Source organism: Macaca thibetana, chromosome X (genome assembly GCF_024542745.1).
Source record: "Macaca thibetana thibetana isolate TM-01 chromosome X, ASM2454274v1, whole genome shotgun sequence".
In the NCBI taxonomy this organism is placed as follows: Eukaryota; Metazoa; Chordata; class Mammalia; order Primates; family Cercopithecidae; genus Macaca; species Macaca thibetana.
Genome location: NC_065598.1, coordinates 48,119,394 through 48,145,886, shown reverse-complemented (window position 1 = coordinate 48,145,886; position 26,493 = coordinate 48,119,394). Strand labels below are relative to the sequence as shown.

The window sequence follows — 26,493 nt, the reverse complement described above, 5'->3', positions numbered from 1 at the left end:
TGTCCTCCTCCAACTGCGGGTGGGGTGAGGGCATCTAGGCCAGCTTTGAAGCCCCAGCCAGCTCCTGGCCTTTCCGGGAATTCTGTGTTCCCTGTCGGGGGTGGGCAGGTGGGCAAGGGGCCCAGACAGAGGCCTCTTGTCCACCTGGGCTTCAAGCAGCCCAGTCGAGGTGGGCCCAGACCCCAAGTCCACCCTGCCTGACATCCTGTAGCAGACATGTGCCTTGCCTGGGACAGGCATGCCTGTCATATGCCTGGAGGGGAATGAACAGACGGACTCCCATAGAAGACAGACGGACAGACAGATAGTGGGACTTCTCAGGGCTTGGACAAGCCCCACCCCACGCTTGGGGTGGGGTCCAGGACTACAGTGCCCGCCCAGTTTGCAGGCAGTGTGAGTTCACAGTCCACATTCCCCACCCAGCCACAAATGCCCTCCCTGCCTCCCTCTGGGGGCCTCCAAGATCTAGGGTCCTCTCGTGACTAGGCTGTCTGCCTGAGGTCTGCCTGGAATAGCCTGGCTACTATCCCTGCACCTGTTCTGCTGCTGTCTCCAGGCCTCTCTGCCTGAATCTGCCTCTCTCTGCCTATTTTCTTCTCTGCCTCAACCACTCCCTCTGTCTCTTTGTCTCTCTGAGCTGGTGTGTCTGGTCCTACCCTCTGTTTGGGGAGCTGTCTGGCTCTGTCCCCCACCTCTTTGCCAGTCTGTGTCTCCTGTCTATGACTGAGCCCGACTGCCTGTTGCCTTTCTGCAGGTGTTTCCACGAGCCTATCCCTACCCACCTGTCTGTTTCTGAGTGTGCCTGTGCGTCCCTTTCTCTCTGTCTCCGCCTGTCTACCAAGATCCCCTAGCATCCCCTCCTCCCACCCATCTGTCTTTCTGTTCCTTCTGTGGTCTGTCTGTTCCTGTGCTGTTTCTCATGGCTGCTTTCTTTGTAACTTCGTTTCTCCTACTCTCTGTCTCCTCTCTGCACCTTTTTCTGCCATCCATCCCATCTTGCTGTCCGTCTGCTCTGTGAGTCCATCCCCTCTGTCTGCCTGTCACTCTCTCTAGCTGTGGGTCTACACCCGCAATCTTTCAGGCCATTCCCCGCCCCCCACCAACACACAAACAAACCTCTGTCTCCCTCCAAGTGGGTCCAGATAGGGGGCGCCCCTTCTCCACCTCTTCCCCCGCCCAGGGCCAGAAGGAGGGAAACGAAATTAAAATTAACATTTCTTCTCAGAAAAAAAAAAAAAAGTACCGCCCAGAGCAGGAGTCTGAGTTGCGGCCACTTCAGGAGCTGAGAGGAGCAGGTAGGTGAGGAGGAAGCGTGGGCTGCGGGGATGGTGTTCCTGGGGGCCTGAGATATGAGTAGGGGTCCTGGGAAGGGGCTTGGGGTTCCTTGGAGACATTTTAGCACTAGTGGAGAATGGAATGGCGTGACTGTGGGGGGGTCCTTTTGGTACCTTGATCCCAGGAAGTGAATTCAGGTGTGGGTGGGAGGCTCCGGAGGGCGCTGGTGGCGGGGGATGGGACTCCTTGAGACCCCTCCGTGTCCCAGGAACAGGATTCAGGACTTGGGAAAAGGATTTCCTGAGCCAGTTTGAGCTCCAATGGGGACCTTGAATGGGGATTTCTGAGATACCTCCTTCCCAAGGAGTAAGCGCGGGAGGGGGCTGGGGTTTCTTCAGAGACGCTCTACCCACAAGACAGGGACTCCAGGCTCGGGTGGGAATTGCAGAGACACCCCCACCCCAGGAAACTCATTAGGCCACAGGAGGGGGTCTTTAATGGTCTCAGAGACTGCTTTTCCTCCGGAGGGGAAATGAGGGCTCGGGCCAGGTTCCTGAGACACCCCACACCCCACACCCAGGAAGTTTCTCAAGTCTGGAAGTGTCTCCAAATTGACTTCTGTCAGAAGACGAGTGTTTAAGACTTGCTAGGGGTTCTGGAAAATACCTCTAGGCCCTAGAATCAGGGTTAAATGGGAGTCCCTGGGTCATTTCTGTCCCTGGGAAGGGGCTCGGTTCGGGGACTTGTCTTTGGCTTCTAGTGAAGATATTCAGAGTCTGCAGCGTCTGGGGCAGGGGTCTCCGAGTCTGTCCCCCACCCTCAGCTCACTCAACAGGTTGCATCAGCTCTGGGCTCGGGCTTGGGGGCCCAGGCGGGAAGGAGGGGGGTGAGGGCATTAGGAGGGGTGGGGCAGCCAGGCCGACACGTGTCCCTGCAAGGAGTGAGCCGCCTGGCCACGCAGTGAGGGTGGAGGGAGGGGGGGGGTGCGGGGGACCGGGGAATGAAAGACACAGATGGCAAGAGAGACAGCGTGAGTCTGGGGTCTGGGAGGAGAGGCTATCCCTTCTCCACGTGGTCGGCTCATCTGCGCTGGGGTCCGGCTGTCTCTGTTGCTTTCTCTCTCTCTCTCCCCAACTATTTCTCTCTCACTGGCTCTTTCTCTGTGTCTCTCTGAGTAACTAACTAACTGTTGGCTTCTCTCCTCTGATTCTTTTTCTTCTCTCTCTCTCATCTCTTTCTCTGTCAGCCTGCCTCCATTTCTGTCCCTGTCTGTTCCTGCTCCCCTGTCTCATCTCTTTCTCCGTCTTTCTGTCGGTCTCTATGGGACTCCCCTCCCCCTTCTTTAGCTCCCCTCACTTTGAAGCACCCTCGTTCTGTCTCTGATCCCCCCACCCCATTTCTCTGCCCACAGGATGGAACTGCAGGATGCAAAGATGAATGGAGCCCTCCCTTCGGATGCTGTGGAGTGAGTCAGGGGTCCAAGGAGGTGGGCTCGGGGATTGGGGGTCAGAGTTACCCTCTTATTGGCCCCTATTTCCCTGCCCTATCCAGCTACAGGCAGGAACGTGAGGGCTTCCTGCCCAGTCGTGGTCCTGCTCCTGGGAGCAAGCCGGTCCAGTTCATGGATGTGAGTGGCCCCACAGGATCTGTCCCGGTGGCACATTCCCCAGCTAATCTCCTCCCGCACTGCTCCCTCTTCCCCACTCCTCCTCCTCCCTGCTGTTCCCCTGCCCAGCTATCTCCCCACCACAGCTACGCACTCCTCGGTCGCTCCCCTCTCCAGATACTCCTCTTCCCCAGATATGCCCTTTCCAGCTCTCTCCCTGGCTTTGCTTCTCCCCACCCACGCTTGGGCCCAGTGGCTGCCCTCCCTATCTGCTCCCCTCCCGACCTGCCTTTCTCCTCCAGCTGTTCTTCCTCCTCCAGCACTCCCCATCCTCAGCCGATCCCCACCCTCAGTGTCTCCCCTCCCCAGCTGTTTTACCTCTGGTGGCTGCTTCACCCTCCCCTGGTCCTCTCCACTTCCAGCTGCTCCCTCCAAAATTTGTCCTTCTAGTTTCCCCCTTCCTAGCTCTCCCCTTCGCAGCTTCTTCCGTCTTCAACTCTTCTTCCCTGCTAGCCTCTTCCCTCCTCCGATGGTCTCTCCTTGGCTTCTCTCCACCCCGCTTGCTTCTTCTTCAGTCTTTCCCTGGCCCTGGCATTAGTCTCCTTACCCGGTGCCCCCTCCCAATGTGTGCCCGGGCTTTGCTCCTTGCATGCAGTTCGAGGGGAAGACATCATTTGGAATGTCAGTGTTCAACCTCAGCAATGCCATCATGGGCAGCGGCATCCTGGGGCTGGCCTATGCCATGGCCCACACAGGAGTCATCTTCTTCCTGTGAGTCCATAGGTGGCCTTCGGGGCCAGGGGTGTTGCAGGGCAGGTGGGAGGCCCGGGACCAGGTCTGAGCTGTGCCACCTGCCGCAGGGCCCTGTTGCTGTGCATTGCGCTTCTGTCGTCCTACTCCATCCACCTCCTGCTGACCTGTGCTGGTATTGTAGGTGAGACACAGAGCCTGGATCCCAGTCCCCACTCCACCCCTTTGGACCCCAGACTCTGGACCCACATCCAGAGCTCAGCGTAGACCTTGAACCCCAAACCTCAGACCCAACTCCCTGAATGCAGACCCCAGATCCCGGACCCAGCACCCCAGAATCCACCTCCAGACCACTACACTCTACCTCTAACCCCCACCCCTCAGTCCCCAGTTCCCCAGCTCCCACCATGGTCTCAGTCTATAGTCTGGCTCCAAGACCCCTACTCTCACCTCCAGCCCTCATCCTTTTCCCTGGCCTCAGATCCCACCTCCCAGACTCTGCCCCCAAACTCAACCCCAACTGCTTAACCCCCACCTTCAGCCTCCGTCAGTCAAAGCCTGTTCCCCCAAGCTCCAACTTCCCAGCTCCCGGGCCCTCTGGCCTGCACCCCTGGCCTGGCCTCTTGGACCTTCAACCCTGTTCCTGCCTTCCCCCTCTAGGCATCCGAGCCTATGAGCAGCTGGGACAGAGGGCATTCGGGCCTGCGGGGAAGGTAGTGGTGGCCGCAGTCATCTGTCTGCACAATGTTGGGGGTGAGGACTCTGGGAGGTGGGGGTCAGCTTGGGGGGAGAGGGCGGAGTGAGGTGGGCTTCCCCAGGCTGGGCTGGGGAAGACAGGGTGGGGGCATGAAGAGAATCTCTCTGCTTACACCTCCCCCACCCGCACCAGCCATGTCCAGTTACCTGTTCATCATCAAATCTGAGCTCCCCCTGGTTATCGGCACCTTCCTGTACATGGACCCCGAGGGGTGAGTGAGCAACACCCCTTGGCTGGCCAGCAGCTCCTTGACTCTGCCTGCGAGGCCCGGTCGGTATCTTCAGCGCTGTTTGTGCAGCTGACTTCCAGGTGTTCCAGTTTGAGACTGCTGGGCAGGTCACTTGGGTCAGCATGATTCCTCTGCGTGACTGTTGCTTTGACCACAGGAGCCCAGTCGACCGTGTGCTGATTTTGTGACTTATTCTGGCTGCTTCTGGCTGGAGGCTGACTCTTTACGTCCGGTTTACTCTGCTGCTGACCATGTGTGTGTGAATGTACATAGCCAATGGACTCAGACTCTGCCTGTGGGTTTGACTCTGTCTGCCGGCCTGGCTGATTCTCTTGGGCTGGCTTTGTGATTGACTACAGCTGTGTCCCGTATACTGTGATTCCAACCATATGTGTCTGACCTTCGATCACTGTGACTTCCCCTGTCCAGCTGATTGTTTGAGCTTGATTCTAGGTTCATCTGGCTGAATCTGTCTAGCTGTAAGCGTACGATCGCTGACTCCAGCAGTGTGTCTGTGTGCATGTAGTACGCTGTGGTACCAACTATGTATGACTCACTCTGACTGTATGTGTCGAGCCAACTCCATCTCTGTGTTTGATTTGGTGGCTGTTCTGGTAAATTCTCTCTGGGGTGTGTGTGTGTGTGTGTGTGTGTGTGTGTGTGTGTGTGTGATCCCTGACTGTGACTATGTGTCCTCTGTATTATGGTTGCAACCATATATGCTGGACTGTTCTGATTATGCATCTGGCTGCCTGTGTGTGAGTCTGGATCCTCTGTGATGGCTCGGTATGTGTGGGGGGCATGTGCACGATGGGACTCCAGCAGGGCTAGTGTGTATGTACAGGGTGTTGTAGTGCTTGTGCTCCAGCTGCACATGTGGAGCTGCCTCTGTGTGTTTCATGAACAGCTCTGTGTGTCCAGTGGCTAACTCTGCCTCTGGTCCCATGGGCTTTGCATGGTGTGTAGATGTCTCCGGTTTTGTCAGTCTGACTCTGGTCTGTATGACATTTTTTTTTTTTTTTTTTTTTTTTTTTGGATGGAGTCTCACTCTGTCGCTCAGGCTGGAGTGCAGTGGCATGATCTCAGCTCACCATAACCTCTGCCTCCCAGGTTCAAGCGATTCTCCTTCCTCAGCCTCCTGAGTAAGTGGGATTACAGGCATGCACCACCATGCTTGGCTAATTTTTTAATTTTATTTTTTGAGACAAAGTCTTACTCTGTTGCCCAGGCTGGAGTGCAGTGGTGCCATCTCGGCTCACTGCAACCTCCGTCTCCCAGGTTCAAGTGATCCTTCTGCCTCATCCCCCATGCCCGGCTAATTTTTGTATTTTTAGTAGAGATGGGGTTTCACCATGTTGGCCAGGCTGGTCTTGAACTCCTGACCTCAGGTGATCCGCTCGCCTTGGTCTCCCAAAGTGCTGGGATTACTGGCGTGAGCCACCACACATGGCCAGTCTGACAATTTTAACCGAGTGCTTGATTTTTACTCTCTGTGTGTATCATTTTAGATATTTGGTTTGATTCTGAGAATACTAGATAGCTGACTGTGTGACCAGAGATGTCTCATTATTATAGTTAGCTCCCATTGGTTTATTTCTGTGTAACTGTGTATGAGATAGAAAGAGACCGTGTGAATGTCTAGAACACAGGCATTCAATCAAGTTGTTTTGAATGCATGAGCAGTTGTTCAGCTGATTCTGTCTTAACTGACTGTCTTGCCTGGTCACCTTCCTCCAATATCTGTACAGATCCCACCTTTTCTCAGAGCTTGGTTCCAACAGTGTGGCCAGCTGGATGATTTCGTTTCTATTTCAGTCTTTCTTTGACTGTGCGGCCAAGTCAGTCCACAGGCATACTTTTAGGCATCCAACAAACCTTGAGCTGTTCAAACAAGCATGCATGTGTGTTTCTGACTTTTTGATGGACTCTGCATCATGGCTTATCTACTGGATCATCAGACTGTTGATGGATCATCAGACCTGTCAGACATACCACGATCGTGACTCACTCTCTTTGTGTCTGGCACCTTGTGTTGGACTGATTTTCTCTTTCTTTCTTTCCTTTCTTCCTTCCCTCCCTCCCTCCTTTCCTCTTTCTTTCTTTCTTTCTTTTCTTTTTCTTTCTTTCCTTCCTTCCTTCCTTCCTTCCTTCCTTCCTTCCTTTCTTTCTCTTTCTTTCTTTCTTTCTTTCTTTCTTTCTTTCTTTCTTTCTTTCTTTCTTTCTTTCTTTCTTTCTTTCTTTTTTCTTTCTCTCTCTCTCTCTCCCCTCCCCCTCCCCTCCCTCCCTCCCTCCCTCCCTCCCTCCCTCCCTTCCTTCCTTCCTTCCTTCCTTCCTTCCTTCCTTCCTTCCTTCCTTCCTTCCTTCCTTCCTTCTTCCTTCCTTCCTTCCTTCTTTCTTTTCTTTCTTTCTTTGCTTCTTTTTTTTTTTTTTTTTCTTCAGGGTCTTGATCTGTCACCCAGGCTGGAGTGCAATGTCGCAACCTTGGCTCACTGCAACTTCTGCCTTCTGGGTTCAAGTGAATCTCCTGCTTCAGCCTCTTGAGTAGTTGGGATTACAGGCATGTGCCACCATACCCGGCTATTTATTTATTTATTTTGAGATGGAGTCTCACTCTGTCATCAGGCTGGAGTGCAGTGTCGCGATCTCAGCTCACTGCAAGCTCCGCCTCCCAGGTTCACGCCATTCTCCTGCCTCAACTTCCTGAGTAGCTGGGACTACAGGTGCTCCTCACCATACCCGGCTAATTTTTTTTGTATTTTTAGTAGAGACAGGGTTTCACCATGTTGGCCAGGCTGGTCTCGAACTCCTGACCTCAGGTGTTCCGTCTGCCTCAGCCTCCCAAAGTGCTGGGATTACAGGCATGAGCCACTGCACCTGGCCTGGACTGATTTTTACATTGAGTCTGACTGATTTGGGGTGTTTGACCATCTGGTTGTGCATCCACTTGCGAAATCTGATGGCAAGTTTTGTTCAGCTGTGTATGTGTTAGCTGTGTCCCACCAACAGTATCTGACAATCTCATAATCAGCCTGACTATTTTTGTCAACCCTGTTGTGCCGTTTGTCACTGTAACCACCTGAATGACTTCTCATAGCTGAGGCTGTCAGCTTAACTCTCCTGACTTAGGGCAGAAAGCTGCCTGTTCAACTGTCTTCTGTGAGTGTCGGCCTGACAGTTTCCTTTGACTGGCGGCTAGGCACTGTGTCTTCCTGTCTCTCTAGGGACTGGTTCTTGAAGGGAAACCTCCTCATCATCATCGTCAGTGTGTTAATCATCCTGCCCCTGGCCCTCATGAAACACTTGGGTAAGAGGCTCCCTGGGTTGGCCATTGGGTAGTAGGGTTAGACAGAAGAAGCCAGACTGAGAAAACCCCTATTCATTTTCAAGGGCTGCAGAACACCAGGAGAGCTTATTTGATGTGGGCTTGAACAGATTAGCAGGAGTTTGCTATGGAGGGGAGGTTTTTCTGGGTGGAAGTAGAAGCTTATGCAAAGGCAACTGGGGTGGGCAGACCTTGAAGGCCAGACTGGGTGTTTGGAGTTCACTGTACGGGGTTCCATTGATTTTTTCTTTTTTTTTGAGACTGAGTCTCGCTCTGTCACCCAGGCTGGAGTGGTGCAATGGCGTGGTCTCGGCTCACTGCAACCTCTGCCTCCCGGGTTCAAGCGATTCTCCTGCCTCAGCCTCCCGAGTAGCTGGGACTACAGGTGCGTGCCACCACACCTGGCTAATTTTTGTATTTTTAGTAGAGATGGGGCTTTGCCATGTTGGCCAGGCTGGTCTCGAACTCCTGACCTCAGGTGATCCACCCGCCTAGGCCTCCCAAAGTGCTGGGATTACAGGTGTGAGCCACCACGCCTGGCTGATTTCTGAGACTCTGTATTTTGCCCCTCTTAGGCTACCTGGGGTACACCAGTGGTCTCTCACTGACCTGCATGCTGTTTTTCCTGGTTTCGGTGAGTCACAGAGAAGCAGGGAGAGAGTTTGGGACATTGGGACATAGCCTCCCCCATGACCTGGCTTCCCCGATGCCCCCATCCTCAGGTCATCTACAAGAAGTTCCAGCTTGGCTGTGCTATAGGCCGCAATGAAACAGCAATGGAGAGTGAAGCTCCCGTGGGGCTCCACAACCAAGGGCTCAACAGCAGCTGTGAGGCCCAGATGTTCACAGTTGACTCACAGGTGTGTGTGCAGGCATGTAGGAGATTGCAACACACTCAGGCCCTCTGGTTCTGTCACACGGTGCATCCTGTTCAGAGTGGAGCTGGATATTGGACACTGGGGGCTTCTGTGTGTCTGATATGGAGGGCAATTACAGGGCGGGAGGGGGATGGGAAGAAGGGGATGGACCCCTGTGGGCTCTAATCCCATGTACTCGGGCATTCCCCTAGATGTCCTACACAGTGCCCATTATGGCTTTTGCTTTTGTCTGCCACCCTGAGGTGCTGCCCATCTATACGGAGCTCTGCCGGTGAGTGGGCAGGCAAGTGGGCCTGCATGATGGGCCAGCAAGTGGGGCGGTAACCGGAATGTCTGACGCTCCCTACAGCAGTCCTGGGACTGTCACTTGGTGGAAGCTAGGTTGTGCCATGGGAGGGGTTTGGGGTGGTCAGGAAGTCTTGGGGGATTCAGGCTAGTGACGGTTTGCTGATCGGGGCTTAAGTATTCTCCTATTTTAATATCCAGCACAAATGTGGATGGACAGAGTCAGGAAGCAGAGATCAGATGATCAGATGGAGGGGGTGATATGCATGGCTGGTGGTATGGGGATGGGGAGGTACGGACAGACAGGCGGAAGCAGGGATGATATGATGGGAGATGTGTGGATGATCAGACAGAGGGACAGCATGGATGGTCAGATGGAAGAGGCAGTGGCAGTCAGATGCAGGGGAGAGGGAGATGGTCACATGGGGGGGAGATATGGATGGTCAGAGAGGGGGTTTTGGCTAGTCACAGGGGAGGCAGAGACGGGTGTCCCCATGTGTGCCAGCTGAATGTCAGTCTGGGAGAAGGGGACTCTGGAGGGCGGAGGCTGGCTTTGAGGGACCTGGGGCAAGTCCCAGGGTCTGGGCATGACAGTTCCACGACCTCTACACCTCAGGCCCTCCAAGCTCAGGATGCAGGCCGTGGCCAACGTGTCCATTGGGGCCATGTTCTGCATGTATGGGCTCACGGCGACCTTTGGATACCTCACCTTCTACAGTGAGTGGGGCTGCGGCTAGGGCTGGGGGGAGGGGGAAGGCCTGGGGCGGGAGCCTCTGAGCTCTTTCCTTCTGTGACCACGGACCTGTCAGTTTCCAAACAGAAGGTGTGCCTCACTTATGTGGATTTTGTCACTGTGCATGTATGTATGGGTTTCTGGGGCATTGGTCCTGGTGCTGTCTCCACATCCTGCATCCCGTACCCCCTGTCTCATGGTCCAGGCAACGTGGAGGCAGAGATGCTGCACATGTACAGCCAGAAGGACCCTCTCATCCTCTGTGTGCGCCTGGCCGTGCTGCTCGCGGTGACCCTCACTGTGCCAGTCGTGCTGTTCCCGGTGCGTGGGGCCCATGGCTCAGAGGGACATGGATGGATGGGTATAGGGTGTAGGCATGGATGTGTGGGTCGAGGCTGGAGACAGGAGTGGATGGATGGATGAAGGAGGCAAGGATGGACAGATAGAAAAGGGCAGCATTTTCAGATGGACAGAGATGGCAAAAATCGATAGAAGTGGGAAGGACATAGATAGCAGGAGAGAGAGGGTCAGGGGACAGGGTAGTCAGTCAGAGGGAGGAGGCACAGATGGATGGCTAGAAAGAAGAGGGAGTCAGGAAGGGTCAGTTGGAGGGTAGAAACCAGGATGGACAGAAAAAGGGTGGAGGCTGAAGTGATGGGATGTAGGAGGGTCAAGGCTCCGAGATGGGGAGGCGGAACTAATTAGACAGAGGAGGGAGGTAGAGGTCAGGTGGAGAGAGGCAGGTCACACAGGGTGGAAGGACCGGTGGATGGTCAGACAGAAGGAGAGGCGAAGATGGTCAGCTAGAGGAGGAGGCAAGGATTTCAGACAGTGGGTGCGGGTGCCGATGGGTGTTCAGACAGAAGGAAGAGATGTGGATTGTCAGAGGATGGAGGCAGGAAGCCCATTCAGAACATGGAGACACAGATGATGGGTTAGGCAGGGTGAAGCCATGGATAGTCAGAGGGAGGGGAAATCAGGGATCTCAGACAGAGGGTGGAGCTAAAGACAGATGATCACGTGGAAGGGGGGCAGCACTAGGGTCCTGACTTCTGTCCCACCCTACTCTGGCCACAGATCCGCCGGGCCCTGCAGCAGCTGCTTTTCCCAGGCAAGGCCTTCAGCTGGCCGCGACATGTGGCCATAGCTCTGATCCTGCTTGTTTTGGTCAATGTCCTTGTCATCTGTGTGCCGACCATCCAGGATATCTTTGGAGTTATCGGTCAGTAAACCTCACCCCAGTCCCATATCCCATCTAATGTGGGCCTTGTCCCCAAGTCAGGTTGACTCCTGTCCCTCCTTCTTGTCCTCCAGGGTCCACCTCAGCCCCCAGCCTCATCTTCATCCTCCCCAGCATCTTCTACCTCCGCATTGTACCCTCTGAGGTGGAGCCTTTCTTATCCTGGCCCAAGATCCAGGTAAGCATTCCAGGGCAGAGCTAGGGAGAGAGGGAGCACTCCAAGGAGGGAGTGCTCAGGAGGGGGCTGGGAGAGCATATGAAAGAATGGTCTGGAAGAATGAAGGTGATTGTCTTAGGAAGGGGCAGAGGAGACAGAGCACCAGCAGGGTCCAGGAAGACAGGGAGCACTCAAACAGGGGCTGGCATAGAGGGAGCATTCTCCAGACAGATGGAAGGAGCACTATTGGGAAGAGAGCTGGAAGCACCTTCAAGAAGGAGGATGGAGGAACGTACTCTCTATGGGTCCTGGGAAGGTGGAAGGAGGACTCGCAGAAAGGGGCTGGCTGTAAGGAAGGAGAGGGCACACAGAGGAGGGTCAGGAATGGATGAAGCACTCTCTGAAGGAGGTGGAAGACTTGAGGAATATTCTCAGAAGGCAATTGGGTGAGGAGTCCCAACCAGCCCCATCTTGTCTCTCTGGCCCGCAGGCCCTGTGCTTTGGAGTCCTGGGAGTCCTCTTCATGGCCGTCAGTCTAGGCTTTATGTTTGCCAACTGGGCCACAGGCCAGAGCCGCCTGTCTGGACACTGATCAGGCCCTGCTGGCCCAGGTCCCTGTGCGAATGCACATGGAGGGGTCGGGGCCGCTCCCTAGGGTCCCTCCTGCCCAGCATGTGGAGGCGGCTGGTTCCCATGAACGTGGTTGTCAGAGGCGGGGGACAGCAGAGGCTGCAGACTGGCCCACTTCCCTCCTCCCCAGGGATGCCAAACTTGGATCATGGCCCTAATCCCATCCCCAACCCCATGGGAGGAGGAGGAGGAGGAGGAGGAGGAGGAGAAGGAGGAGAAGGAGGAGAAGGTGGCGGAGGAGGAGGAGGGCAGGTCCTGGCGGAGCCTTTGCCCAGCCCAGTCCTCTCTGCCTCCTCCTGGCTGAAGCTGTTTGTCAGGATTACCCTCGGGCTAAAGAGGAAAAATAAAGATGTTGAGCTACCACTCTGGACTCAGCCTTCTGATCTTTCTCTGAGTCTTGCTGGGGGAGCCTGCCGGAGTCCAGGCTGGAGCAAACTGAAGCCCTACGAGTGGGACTGTGCCTGCTCATGCGTTCACTCACTTCACTCTTTCAGTAACTTGCTACTCAACTTAATATTTCACTCACTTGGCCAGGAGCAGTGACTCACACCTGTAATTCCAGCACTTTGGGAGGTTGAGGCCGGTGGATCACCTGAAATCACGAGTTTGAGATCAGCCTGGCCACCATGGCAAACCCCATGTCTACTAAAAAATGCTAAAATTAACTGGTTGTGGTGGCGCATGCTGTAGTCCCAGCTACTTGGGAGGCTGAGACAGGAGAATCACTTGAACTCGGGAGGCGAAGGTTGCAGTGAGCTGAGATCGTGTCACTGTACTCCAGCCTAGGCAACAGAGTGAGACTGCATCTCACACACACAAAAAAAGACTTCACACATTCACTCAGTAAATATCTACTGAAAGCCTACTGGGTGCCAGGCACTATTGTAGGTGCTGGGGATATAGCAGTGAACCAAGCAGACAGTAGTGCCCTGGAGTTGATGTTCTGACACATGAGTGGGCAAATCCATCCTGCTGCCTATTTTGGTATGGCCCTTGAACTAAGACTGGCTTTCATATTTCTAAATGATTGAAAAAAGGTGGACCCAGCACAGTGGCTCATGCCTGTGCAGTACTTTGGGAGGTTGAGGCAGGAGGATCATTTGAGACCAGCCTGGGCAACACAGCAAGACCCCATCTCTACAAAAAATATTAAAAGAAATAGCCGGGTGTGGTAGTGCATGCCTACAGTCCCAGCTACTTGGGAGACTGAGGTGGGAGGATCTCTTGAGCCCGGGAGATTGAGGTTGAGGCTGTAGTGAGCCATGATCACACCACTGCACTCTAGCCTGAGTGATAGAGTGACACCCTGTCTCAAAAAGAAAAGGGGCTGGGTGTGGTGGCTCATGCCTGTAATCCTAGCACTTTGGGAGGCCAAGGCAGGTAGATCACCTGAGGTCAGGAGTTCTAGACCGGCCTGGCCAACATGGTGAAACCCCGTTTCTGTTAAAACTACAAAAATCAGCCAGGCATGGTGGTACGTGCCTGTAATCTCAGCTACTCAGGAGGCTGAGGCAGGAGAATCGCTTGAGCTCAGGAATCAGAGTTTGCAGTGAGCCGAGATCTCACCACTGCACTCCAATCTGTCTCAAAAAAAGAAAAGAAAATGAAAAAATATTATTAAAAGAAATAATATTCTGTGACACTTGGAAATTATATGAAATTCAAATTTCAGTGTCTAAATAATTTACATATCAATTTCAGTGTCTGTAAATTATTTACATATCATTTACAGTGTCTTCTTCATTTACATATTGTTTGTGGCTTTCTCGTGCAGAGCTGAGGATTTGCAACAGAGACCATATGGCCTGCAAAGCCTGAGCTATTGACTCTCTGGTCCTTTTCAGAAAATGTTAGCTGACCTCTGACCTAACAAAGAGAAGAAAAGAGAAATAATTCCTCATAAAGATGAGTGCAATGAAGAAAATGAGCGATGTGAGAGTGGTGTGGGGAGGTGATGGGTGAGGAGGCGTTCAGTGAGACCTTGCTGAAGAGGGGACAATGAGTTTGGTCCTAGGTTGGCTGAAAGGAGCAAGCCTCACGGTTATTTTGGCAAAGGGTGTTCCAGGCAGAGGGAGCAACAGGTGCAAGGACCGCGAGGTAGGAACGAGTATGGCTGGTCCAAGCAAGAGCAAGGAGAAGCCAACATGAGTATGTGAGTGCCATTTTCACCACAGCCTTGTCAACAGCCTGAGCAATGAAACAGATTTTTGTCAACCTCACAGAAAAAATGGTATTGCCATTACAATTCACGTGTGTGTGTGTGTGTGTGTGTGTGTGTGTGTGTATTTCTAATTCTTTAATTTTTAATTTTTAACTTTTTTTGAGACAGGGTCTTCGTCTGTCACCCAGGCTGGAGTGCAGTGGTGCCATCACAGCTCACTGAAGCTTCAGCCTCCCAGGCTCAAGCTATCCTCCTGCCTCAGCCTTCTGAGTAGCTGGGACTACAGGCATGTGCCACTGTGCCTGGATAACTTTAAAATTTTCAGTAGAAATGGGATCTCTCTATGTTACCTCGGCTGGTCTCAAACTCTTGGGCTCAAGTGATCCTCCCACCTTGGCCTCCCAAAGTGCTCGGATTACAGGCAAGAGCCATATTTATGAAAGAAGGTTTTTTTTTTTTTTTTTTTTTTTTGAGACAGGGTGTCACCCAGCCCGGAGTGCAGTAGCAAGATCACGGCTCACTGCAACGTCAACTTCCCGGGTTCAAGTGATTCTCTTACCTCAGCCTCCTGAGTAGCTGGGACCACAGGCATATGCCACCACACCCGGCTTATTTTATTTTATTTTATTTTATTTTTTAGACGAAGTCTTGCTCTTGTCTCCCAGGCTGGAGTGCAACGGCGCGATCTCGGGTCAGTGCAACCTCTGCCCCCCAGGTTCAAGTGATTCTCCTGTCTCATCCTCCCGAGTAGCTGGGCCTACAGGTGCGTGCCACCACACCTGGCTAACTTTTTGTATTTTTAGTAGAAACAGGGTTTCACCATGTTAGCCAGGATGGTCTCAATCTCCTGACCTCGTGATCTGCCTCGGCCTCCCAAAGTGCTAGGATTGCAGGTGTGAGGCACCGCGCCCAGCCTGAAGGAAGCTTTTAGATGTTTGAGAGACATTTGCTTATCTTCCCAGATAATTTTTATGCATTTGTGAGCTACTACACATATATATTATTTCCCCACTTCTATTTACAAATAGGGCAGTTGACTGTAGTTGATTAATACTATACGCTCCTTGTTTCACTGTTCTTTATCCCTTACTGCCACTAAACTTAAGCTCAATAAGCCATTCTTTTTGATAATAACAGTAACCTGAAATTCCAGCACCGGGCCTTAAAAATGCAAGTCTTGGCTGGGCATGATGACTCATGCTTGTAATCCCAGCACTTTGGGAGGCCAAGGCAAGAGGATGACTTGAGGCCAGGAATTTGAGACCAACCTGGGCAACAAAATGAGATCCTGTCCCTACATTTTTTTTTTTAATTAGCTGGGCATGGTGGTGTGCACCTGCAGTCTCAGCTACTCAGGGAGGCTGAGGTGGGAGAATTGCTTGAACTCAGGAGTTCAAGGCTGCAGTGAGCTGGATTGGATCACTGCACTCCAGCCTGGGCAACAGAGTGAGACCTTGTCTCAAAATGCAAAACAAAACAAAAAACAAAACAAAACAAAAGAAAACCAGCAACCTCATACCCATTCATAGTAACTCCCCACTCCACCCAGCCTTCGGGAACCATGAATCTACTTTCTGTTCCTATGGGTTTGCTTATTCTTGGCATTCATACAAGTGGAATCATACACTGTGGCCTTTTGTGTCTGGCTTCTTTCATTTAGCATATTTTCAAGGTTTATGCATGTCACAGTATGTATCCGTACTTCATTAAATCTTCTGATCCATGAAAAATGGGCTACCTTTCCATTTATTTAGGTCTTTAATTTCCTTCAGCAATGTTTTGTAGTTTTCAGTGCAGAAGTCTTACACTTCCTTGGGATGCAAGTCCTACTTAGGGGATTTTAGTAGTCTTTTAGTGCTGCTGTGACAGCATACTTCAGACTGGGTAATTTGTATAGAACAGACATTTATTTTCTCACAGTCCTGGAGGCTGGAAAGTCCAAGATCAAGGCACCAGCATCTGATCAGGGCTTTTTGCTACATTCTCATATGGCAGAAGGCAGAAGGACATGAGAGAAGCAACTCCCACCATCTCATTTATAAGGACACCTAATCTTATTTATGAGGGAGAACCCCTCATAGCCTAGTCACTTCTGAAAGACCCTATCTCTTAGTACTGCCACATTGACAACACCTGAATTTTGGAAGGGACACATTCAAACCATACTAGCGATTAAAAATAACATCTTAATTTTTAGCGATCTAGTTCAGATTAATACCAACTTAATTTCTATACAAAACATTGCTCTTATATAGCTTTGTCCACTCCCTTTACTGCCACTAAACTTAAGCTCAACAAGTCATTCTTTCTGATAATAATGGTAACCTGAAATTCCAGCACCTGGCCTTAAAACTGCAAGTCTTGGCTGGCATGATGACTCATGTCTGTAATCTCGGCACTTTGGGAGGCTAAGGAAGGAGGATGCCTTGAGGCCAGGAATTTGAGACCAACCTGGGCAACAAAGTGAGATCCTGTCCCTACACAATATTTATTTATTTATTTATCTATTTATTTAGAGACAGAGTCTTGCTTTGTTGCTCAGGCTGGAGTGCAATGGTGCGATCTTGGCTCACTGCAACCTCTGCCTCCCAGGTTCAAGCGATTTTCCTGTTTCAGCCTCCCGAGTAGCTGGGACTACAGGCATGTGCCACCATGCCCAGCTAATTTTTATATTTTTAGTAGAGACAGGGTTTCACCATGTTGGCCAGGCTGATCTCAAACTCCTGACCTCAGGTGATCCGCCTGCCTTGGCCTCCCAAAGTGCTGAGAGTACAGGTGTGAGCTCCCGCGCCCGGCCCCATTTTTTTTTTTTTTTTTTTTAAATTAGTTGGGCATGGTGGTTTGCATCTGCAGTCCCAGCTACTCAGGGAGGCTGAGGTGGGAGAATTGCTTGAACCTAGGAGTTCAGGGCTGCAGTGAGCTGTGATTGCACTGCTGTACTCCAGCCTGGGCAACAGAGTGAGACCTTGTCTCAAAAAGAAAAAAAAGCAAGTCTTCTTATTTAACAGAAAGCACCCCAAAAAGAGATGAGGGCGATGTCCCTACTCCTCGCACCAGCAGAAGATGAATTTTTCATTTTGGTTATTACGCTTTTAAACTCCAGAAATTTCTATTTGGTTCGTTTTTTATATTTCTATGTCTGTACTGATATTCTCTATTTGGTGAGATATTGTTTCTATACTTTAGTTCTTTAGACATAGTTTCTTTGAGGTTTTTGGACATATTTTAAATAGCTCATTTAAAGTCTTTTTATTAGAAAACCCAGCATCTGGCTGGGCGTGGTGGCTCACACCTGTGATCCCAGCACTTTGGGAGGCCAAGGCGGGTGGATCACTTGAGGTCAGGAGTTCAAGACCAGCCTGGCCAATATGGTGAAACCCTGTCTCTACTAAAAATACAAAAATTAGCCAGGTGTGGTAGTGGGTGCATGTAGTCCCAGCTACTTGGGAGGCTGAGGCAGGAGAATTGCTTGAGTCCGGGAGGCAGAGATGGCAGTGAGCCGAGATCGCACCACTGCACCCCAGCCTGGGTGACAGAGCGAAACTCTGTCTCAAGAGAAAAAAAAAAAAAGTAATAAAACATTAAGAGAAAACAGGAAAACCCAACATCTGGGCTTTCTCAGGGACGGTTTCTATAGATGGTCTTTTTTCTTTATTCTGTGGATGGGTCATATTTTCTTCTTTTTTTGCATGTGTCATAATTTTTTATTGAAAACTGGACATTTCAAATAATACAATGTGGCAACTCTGGAAACCAGATTCTGTCCCCTCCCTAGGGTTTCTTGTTGCTGTTTTGTTTGTTTGTTTTTAATGTTTGTTTAGGCTGAGCTTGGTGGCTCATGCTTGTAATCCCAGAACTTTGGGAGGCCAAGGCAGGAGGATCATTTGAGCCTAGGAGTTTGAGACCAGCTGGGGCAACATAGTGAGACCCCATCTCTAAAAAAAAATAAATTAGCTTGGTGTGGTGCACATGCCTATAGTCCCAGCTACTCATGAGGCTGATGCCGGAGGATTGCTTGAGCCTGGGAGATCAAGGCTGCAGTGAGCCATGTTAATGCCACTGTACTCCAGCCTGAGAGACAGAGCAAGACCCTGTCTCAAAACACAAGTTTGTTTAGTTTTTTCCTGAACAAATTCTGTAGTCTCTATTCCTTGTCCTCTGTGGCCATTGAAGTCGCTTGGTTAGCTTAGTGGCCACTAATGATTGAATAGAGATTTCTTTATGCCTGGAACCAGTATGTCTCCCAGTCTTTGCCAAGGGGATCTGTGTGTGTGTTGGGACATACCTTCTGCACTCAGCCTGGCAGTTTACAATGTTGCCTTATCTTTCTCTTCCTGCTTGCTCAGAGCCTCGAGAGGTCTGTCAGAGGTGAGAGCTTAAAGCCTACTTAGGTCTTCTGTGGGCATTTGCCTAGCTGCAGCCCAGGGCATATGTGTGTGGCCTTCTAGATTCCGAGGCATATGTTGGAGTTATTCAAGCCCCAATAGATATCCCATTTTCCAGCCTTTCTTTCTTTTCTTTTCTTTTTTTTTTTTTTGAGATGGAGTCTCGCTCTGTCACCAGGCTGGAGTGCAGTGACGCGATCTCGGCTCACTGCAACCTCAGCCTCCAAGGTTCAAGCAATTCTCCTGCCTCAGCCTCCTGAGTAGCTAGGATTACAGGTGCACACCACCATGCCTAGCTAATTTTTGTATTTTTAGTAGAGACTGGGTGTCTAGTAGAGACCATGTTGGCCAGGATGGTCTTGATCTCTTGACCTCGTGATCCACCTGCCTCAGCCTCCCAAAGTGCTGGGATTACAGGCATGAGCCACTGCGCCTGGCCTCGAACCTTTCCTTTTAAGCTTGTTGGTTGATGTATTGTTTTCCCCAACTGCTATTCACTACCCCAGGTTGTAGTGTCAGTTTGAGTGAAGTCAAGTGAAGACAAGCCTTTCAAGTGGGTTCTTCCAGGGAACCACCAGATAAGTCAAAACAAACAACTGTAATTCTTTGTGAAAGGTCCATTCTTTTCTCTCCGGTACTGGTACCTGTACTGGGAATGCAGATCATTATCTTCAGGGCTACCACCAAGCTGGGAGCAGGAGATGGGGCGAGGGTAAGTTAAAATACCACAAAGCTTACAGTTCTTACGGAGATTCAGCTGGTTTTTCTCCCTTCCTTCCTTCCTCCCTCCCTCCCTCCTTCCTTTTTCTTTCTTTTTCTTTTTTTCTTTGACAGTCTTGCTCTGTTGCCCAGGCTGGAGTGCAGTGGTGCCATCTCAGCTCACTGCAACCTCCACTTCCCGGGTTCAAGCAATTCTCGTGTCAGCCTCCTGAGTAGTGGAGATTACAGACGCGTGCCACCACGCCTAGCTAATTTTTGTATTTTTAGTAGAGACGGGGTTTCACCATGTTGGCCAGGCTGGTCTCGAACTCCTGACCTCAGGTGATCCGCCTGCCTCGGCCTTCTGAAGTGCTGGATTACAGGCGTGAACCACTCAGCTGGTTTTTCTTGATTAAACATTCCTCTGCTTGTTACAAGCTTTCGGTTAGTTTCCACAGTTCTGAAAAAGTTGATTCTGACAGTTTTTGCCAGTTTTTTCACTGATTTTTATAGAGGCATAGATTTTTGGAGTTCTCTATTCCACCATTTACTTTGTGTTAGCAACATTAAACATTTTAAACATCATTACTTGACTTTAAAAGGTTTAAATTTGATTGATAACTTTAGTTTTCATTTTCACACGTCCTTTGATTACTTTAATCTCCTTCTCTTTCAATGTTTGTGTTATTGTGGCCTAGAACTTTATTTTTGTTACTTTTTCTTTCTCCACATGGTCTATTGCAGCCTAGTATTTTAGCACCACTTCAAATTTATGATCCTCAAATGCTCCCAATCAGTATTTTTCCAAATGACATCATCTTAATGAACACTGGATTATAATTAAACTACATTAAAGCAACATGCGTTTTAGTAAATAATTCCTTAAATAATAAAGTAATAGGTCTGGGTAAGCTCACATAAGGAGCATTGGTGCTTTTTACCAAAGCTGGAAAATTCTCAGCCATTATCCCTTTGAACATTGTTCTCCATAAATCTTTCTATTCTCCCTTTCTATAATTTGTGTTCAATATATGTGAGCTCTTTTCATTCTATCCTCCATATCTTTATATTTTCCATTTCTTTTTTGTTTTTGTTTTTGACACGGAGTTTCACTCTCGTCCAGGCTGGAGTGCAATGGCGCAATCTCGGCTCACTGCAACCTCCACTTCCTGGGTGCAAGCAATTCTCGTGCCTCAGCCTCCTGAGTAGCTGGGATTACAGAAATGCATCACCATGCCTGGCTAAGTTTTGTGTTTTTAGTAGAGATGGGGTTTCACCATGTTGGTCAGGCTGGTCTGGAACGCCTGACCTCAGGAGATCCACCCGCCTCGGCCTCCCAAAGTGCTGGGATTACAGGCTTGAGCCACCACGCCCGGCCTATTTTCTGTTTCTTTATCTCTAATTGTCTGTTTTCCTCAGAGCTATATTTTAGTTCACTAATTATTTCTTCATTTGTGTCTCATCTGCAGTTTAATACGTTTATTAATTATTTAAATCACCATTTTCACTTCTAGAAGTTGTATTTGGTTATTGTGCAGGTATTCACATAAGCCTCTTGTTTCTCATCCTGATCTTTCATTAAGAAATGTATTTTTAGCTTGGGCAACATAGTAAGACCCCATCTCTAAAAAAAAAAAATAGCTGGGTATGGTGGCATGTGCCTGTAGTCCTAGCTACTTGGGAGGCTGAGGCAGGAGGATTGCTTGATCCCAGGAGTTCGAGGCTGCAGTGAGCTATAATTGCCCCACTGCACTCCAGCCTGGATGACAAGGTGTCAAAAAAGATTATATGTTTTACCCTTTTTACTTGGGAATAATATAGATTTATGGGAAATTGCAAAAATAGTACAGAGATGTCCCATATACCCTTTACTCAGTTTCCTCTATACTATAGCAGTGTAAAAATACTATAGTACAATATAAAAACCAGGAAATTGACATTGGTACACTAGTGTGTATAGTCCTATGCCTTTTTATCCCATGTGTAGACTCCTGTAACCAACACCATAATCAAGACACAGAACATGGCTGCACTTTGTAGATGTCGCATGTCCCGGGTGGTCCTCAGGCACTGTCAGATTTTGGACTCTCTGAAGATCGTCCCTGGATCTTGGGTTAAAAATCTGTATTCTAGTCTGAACCATGGGAAGAAAAAAATAGTCGATCTGTGGTTTTTCTACTTGAAGGACACAATGTTTTCCAAACTAGCACCTTTGCAGAGGTTTGCTGAACTTAGTGGTGGAGCTCATTCTTCAGTGGCTTCTGCTATATCTGTTGCAACTAAAAAAACAATCCAGACTGTGCGCAGTGGCTCACGCCTGTAATCCCAGCAATTTGGGAGGCCAAGGCGGGCAGATCACCTGAGGTAGGGAGTTCGAGACCAGCCTGGCCAACATGGAGAAACCCCCATCTCTACTAAAAGTACAAAATTAGCCCAGTACTGTGGTGCATGCCTGTAATCCCAGCTACTTGGGAGGCTGAGGCAGGAGAATTGCTTGAAACCGGGAGGCAGAGGTTGCAGTGAGCCGAGATTGCGCCATTGCACTACAGCCTGGGCAACAAGAGCGAAACTCCGTCTCCAAACAAACAAACAAAAAAACCCCAAAGAAAACAGTCCAAGGACCTCCAACTTCTGATTACATTTTTGAAAGGGAATCTAAGTGTGGTGCACACAATTACCCTCCTTTACCTGTAGCCCTGGAGAGAGGAAAATGTATTTACTTATGGGATATAGAAGGCAGAAAATATTTTGACTTCCTGAGTTCTTACAGTGCTGTCAACCAAGGGCATTGTCACCCCAAGATTGTGAATGCGCTAAGAGTTAAGGGAACAAATTGACCTTAACCTCTAGAGCTTTCTATAATAACGTACTTGGTGAATATGAGGAGTATATTACTAAACTTTTCAACTACCACAAAGTTCTTCCTATGAATACAGGAATGGAAGCTGGAGAGACTGCCTGTAAACTAGCTCATAGGCGGGACTATACAGTGAAGGACATTCAGAAACACAAAGCAAAGGTTGTTTTAGCAGCTGGAAACTTTTGGGGTAGGACATTGTCTGCTATCTCTAGTTCCACAGACCCGACCAGTTACGATGGTTTTGGACCATTTATGCCGGGATTTGACGTCATTCCCTGCAATGATCTGCCTGCACTGGAGCGTGCTTTTCAGAATCCCAAAGTGGCTGTGTTCATGGTAGAACCAATTCAGGGTGAAGCGAGTGTGTTGCAGATCCAGGTTACCTAATGGGAGTGCGAGAGTTCTGCACCAGGCACCAGATCTATATATTGCTGATGAAATACAGTCAGGATTGGCCAGAACTGGTAGATGGCTGGCTGTTGATCATGAAGATGTCAGACCTGACATAGTCCTCCTTGGAAGGGCCCTTTCTGGGGGCTGATACTCTGTGTCGGTGGTGCTGTGGGACGATGACATAATGCTGACCATTAAGCTAGGGGAATATGGGTCCACATACGGTGGCAATCCACTAGGCTGCCAAGTGGGCATTGCAGTCCTTGAGGTTTTAGAAGAAAACCTTGCTGAAAATGCAGAAAAAATGGGTATTATCTTGATAAATGAACCCATGAAGCTACCTTCTAATGTTGTAACTGCCGTAAGAGGAAAATAATTATTTTATTTATTTATTTATTTATTTGAGTCAGAGGTTCACTCTGGTTGCCCAGGATGGAGTGTAATGGCGTGATATCGGCTCACTATAACCTCTGCCTCATGGGTTCAAATGATTCTCCTGCCTCAGCCTCCTGAGTAGCTGGGATTACAGGCACGCGCCACTATGCCTGACTAATTTTTGTATTTTTGGTAGAGATGGGATTTTGCCATGTTGATCAAGCTGGTCTCAAACTCCTGACCTCAGGTGATCCACCTGCCTCTGCCTCCCAAAGTGTTGGGATTACAGGCGTGAGTCACTGTGCCTGGTGAGGAAAAGAATTATTAAACGCTATTGTTATTAAAGAAACCAAAGATTGTGATGCTTGGAAGGTGTGTCTACAACTTCAAGATTATGGACTTCTGGCCAAGCCAACCCATGGTGACATCATCAAGTTTCACCTCTGCTGGGGTCAAGGAGGATGAGATTTGAGAGTACAGTGAAATCATTAACAAGGCCATCTTGTCATTCTGAGGGTAACAGCTGTTTTCAGTGGTCCCTGGGAGCTGGCTGGAGAGAGGTGGTCTTGTAAAAGCTCTGCTCTTAATGCGGGCACATTCCACTCCCATGTGTCTTCAAAACCGTTTTTTGGAATATATATTTTTTTCCGTTGATACATAATAGAAGAACGTTTATGAACCTGCTGTTTGCTTTGTAATGTAAGAGAATGTAATGGCATCTATACTCAGTAAAAGTGTTTTGATGTGCATGTGTACTTTCTAAGGTGAAACGCATCTATGTATACAGATAGCCTTTAAATCACATCCTTCAGTATACTTTATATATGTTTTCATAATTTCCTTGCTGGTATAAATGTTTTGTATTTGAAAAAGTTATCTCTAGTGTATTACATAAAAGGCTTTACCTTATAAAGTCAAATCATTGTTATCATTGAATTTTAGGAAGAATGAATGGTTAAGCATACATAAAATACTAATATTAAGTAAACGTCATGTTGGCCAACATCAGGATGTATTCTATGGATGTCATTATTTTCAGTTAAGAATTAGTGTTTAAAATTCCTAAATTGTTTGAGTGCTTGATTATAATTTGTAAAAAAAAGTTTAACATTTCTTTGAATTTAAAATAAAGCTTATATTAAAAAAAAAAAAAAAGGATACAGTACATGGCCGGGTGCAGTGGTTCATGCCTGTAGTTCCAGCACTTTGGGAGGCCAAGGTGGGCAGATCACTTGAGGTCAGGAGTTTGAGACCAGCCTGGCCAACATGGAGAAATCCCCTCTCTACTAAAAATGCAAAAATTAGCCAGGCATGGTGGCACGCACTTGTAATCCCAGCTACATGGGAGGCTGAGACAGGAGAATCGCTTGAACCCGAGAGGCAGAGGTTGCAGTGAGCAGAGATCGTGCCACTGCACTCCAGCCTGGGAGACAGAGCAAAACTCTGTCTCAAAAAAGTTACAAACCATTTTCATCACCACAATGTTATCCCTTGTGCTACTCATTTTTAGTAATACCCACTCTCCTCCCATCCACCATCCCTAATCCCTGGCAACCACTAATCTGTTTTTCATTTCTAAAATTTTGTCTTTTCTACAATGCTGTACAAATGAAATCTTACAGTATGTAACGTTTTAGGGGCTTATTTCACTCAGCATAATTCCATGGCGATTCATCCAAAATATTGATATTTGTTTATCAATAGTTCATTGTTGTTGTTGTTGTTGTTGTTGAGACGGAGTCTCACTCGGTTGCCCAGGCTGGAGTGCAGTGTCTAAGCTCACTGCAACTCTTTGCCTCCTGGGTAGATAACATTTTAGGGGCTTATTTCACTCAGCATAATCTCTGGAGATTCATCCAAGACATTAATATTTGTGTATCAAGGCCGGGCATGGCGACTCATGCCTGTAATCCCAGCACTTTGGGAGGCTGAGGTGGGCGGATCACAAGATCAAGAGATTGAGACCATCCTGGCTAACATGGCGAAACCCCGTCTCTACTAAAAACTACAAAAAATTAGCCGGGCATGGTGGCGGGGACCTGTAGTCCCAGCTACTCAGGAGGCTGAGGCAGGAGAATGGTGTGAACCCGGGAGGCAGAGCTTGCAGTGAGCCGAGATGGTGCCACTGCACTCCAGCCTGGGCAACACAGCGAGACTCCGTCTCAAAAAAAAAAAAAAATTTGTGTATCAATAGTTCATTCTTATTAGTGAGTAGTAATTCATGGTATGGATGTACCACAGTTTGACCATTCCCTTATTGTTGGACATATTGATTATTTTGAGCTTCTGGCTATTACAAGTAAAGCTGCTATGAACAATTACGTATAAGTTTCTGGATGGGCATAAATTTTAATTTCTCTGAAGTGTCATTGTTGAATTGTGTGCTCATTGCATGTTCAGTTTTATAAGAAACTACTAAACAGTTTTCCAAAGTGGCTGTAAGATTTTACCTTCCCAGCAGCATTTTACAAGATGTCCAATTTCTCTGCATCTTTGTCACCATTTCGTGTTGTCACTATGTTTTTAATTTTAGCTGTTGTAATAAGTGTGTAGTGATACCTCATCATGGTCTTAATTTGCATCTAGTGATGCAAATTAGTGTTGAACATCTTTTCATGTGCTTATTTGCTTATTTCCTCTTCAGTGAAATATATGTTCATATATTTTGATCATTTTCCAATTGGATTATTTATTTGTTTTTTACCTTTGAGTTTTTGTTTGCTTGTTTGTTTTTGAGAGAGCCTCTTGCTCTGTTACCCAGGCTGGAGTGCAGTGGCATGATCTTGGCTCACTCCAATCTCCGCCTCCCAGGTTCAAGCGATTCTCATGCCTCAGCCTCCCACGTAGCTGGGATTACAGGCACGAACCATCATGCCTAATTTTTGTATTTTTGGTAGAGATGGGTTTTTGCCATGTTGCTCAGGCTGGTCTCAAACTCCTGCCCTCAAGAAATCTGCCCTCCATCCACCTCGACCTTTCAAAGTGCTGGGATTACAAGCGTGAGCCATGGCCTACCATTGAGTTTTGAGAGTACTATACATATTCATTATACATTCTGGATGTATATGTGATTTGCAAACATATTCTCCCATTCCATACCTTTTTTTTCATCCTTTTAACAGGGTTTCTTGCAGAGCAAAAGTTTTAAATTGGATGAAATCTAATTTATTTTTTTTCCTTATGGATTATGCTTTTCGAGCTGTTTACTATGCCCTAGATCTCAGACGTTTCTCCTATGTTTTCTTGTAAAAGTTTTAGTTTTAGTTTTATATTTTAGATTTAAATCTATGGTCCACTTGAGTTTTTTTTTTTTTTTGTATAAAGGTATGAAGATTAGGTCATTTTTAAAATTGGCCTATGGCTCTGCAACTTCTCTAGCACCATTTGTTAAGCAGACGATCCTTCCTTCTCTTTGTCTCTTTGTAAAAAATCAGTGTGGGGCTATTTCTAGGTTCTCTATTTTGTTCCAGTGATCTATGTGTCTATTCTCCCAATACTACGCACTCTTGATTCCTGTAGCTATATAAGAAATATTGAAATATGGTAGAGACATTCCTCCCACCTTATTCTTCTTTTTCAAAAAGTGTCTTAGCTACATATATATTTTTTTGAGAGGGAGTCTCACTTGTGTTGCCCAAGCTGGAGTGCAGTGGGGTAATCTCGCCTCACTGCAACCTCTGCCTCCGAGGTTCAAGCGATTCTCCTGCCTCAGCCTCCTGAATAGCTGGAGTTTCAGTCGTGAGCCACCACACCCAGCT

The 26,493-nt window shown here is 48.6% G+C and overlaps 1 protein-coding gene and 1 pseudogene across 2 annotated transcripts; both read left to right on the top strand.

Moving 5' to 3' along the window:
• Positions 1-424: 424 nt before the first annotated feature.
• Positions 425-12,225, top strand: SLC38A5 (solute carrier family 38 member 5). 2 transcript variants are annotated; one of them, XM_050775663.1, is made up of 16 exons: positions 425-1,295; positions 2,687-2,740; positions 2,827-2,902; positions 3,537-3,652; positions 3,742-3,815; positions 4,292-4,384; positions 4,521-4,599; positions 7,839-7,921; positions 8,515-8,573; positions 8,662-8,799; positions 9,009-9,088; positions 9,719-9,819; positions 10,041-10,156; positions 10,913-11,057; positions 11,150-11,253; positions 11,723-12,225. In XM_050775663.1, the coding sequence occupies exons 2-16, from the start codon at positions 2,688-2,690 to the stop codon at positions 11,822-11,824; spliced, it is 1,419 nt and encodes a 472-aa protein (XP_050631620.1). In that variant the 5' UTR covers positions 425-1,295; position 2,687; the 3' UTR covers positions 11,825-12,225. The 2 variants fall into 2 exon arrangements, with proteins under 2 accessions (XP_050631620.1, XP_050631619.1); XM_050775662.1 differs by lacking the exon at positions 425-1,295 and adding an exon at positions 2,191-2,305.
• Positions 12,226-21,230: 9,005 nt separating this feature from the next.
• Positions 21,231-23,249, top strand: LOC126945593 (ornithine aminotransferase, mitochondrial-like; annotated as a pseudogene).
• Positions 23,250-26,493: the final 3,244 nt, after the last annotated feature.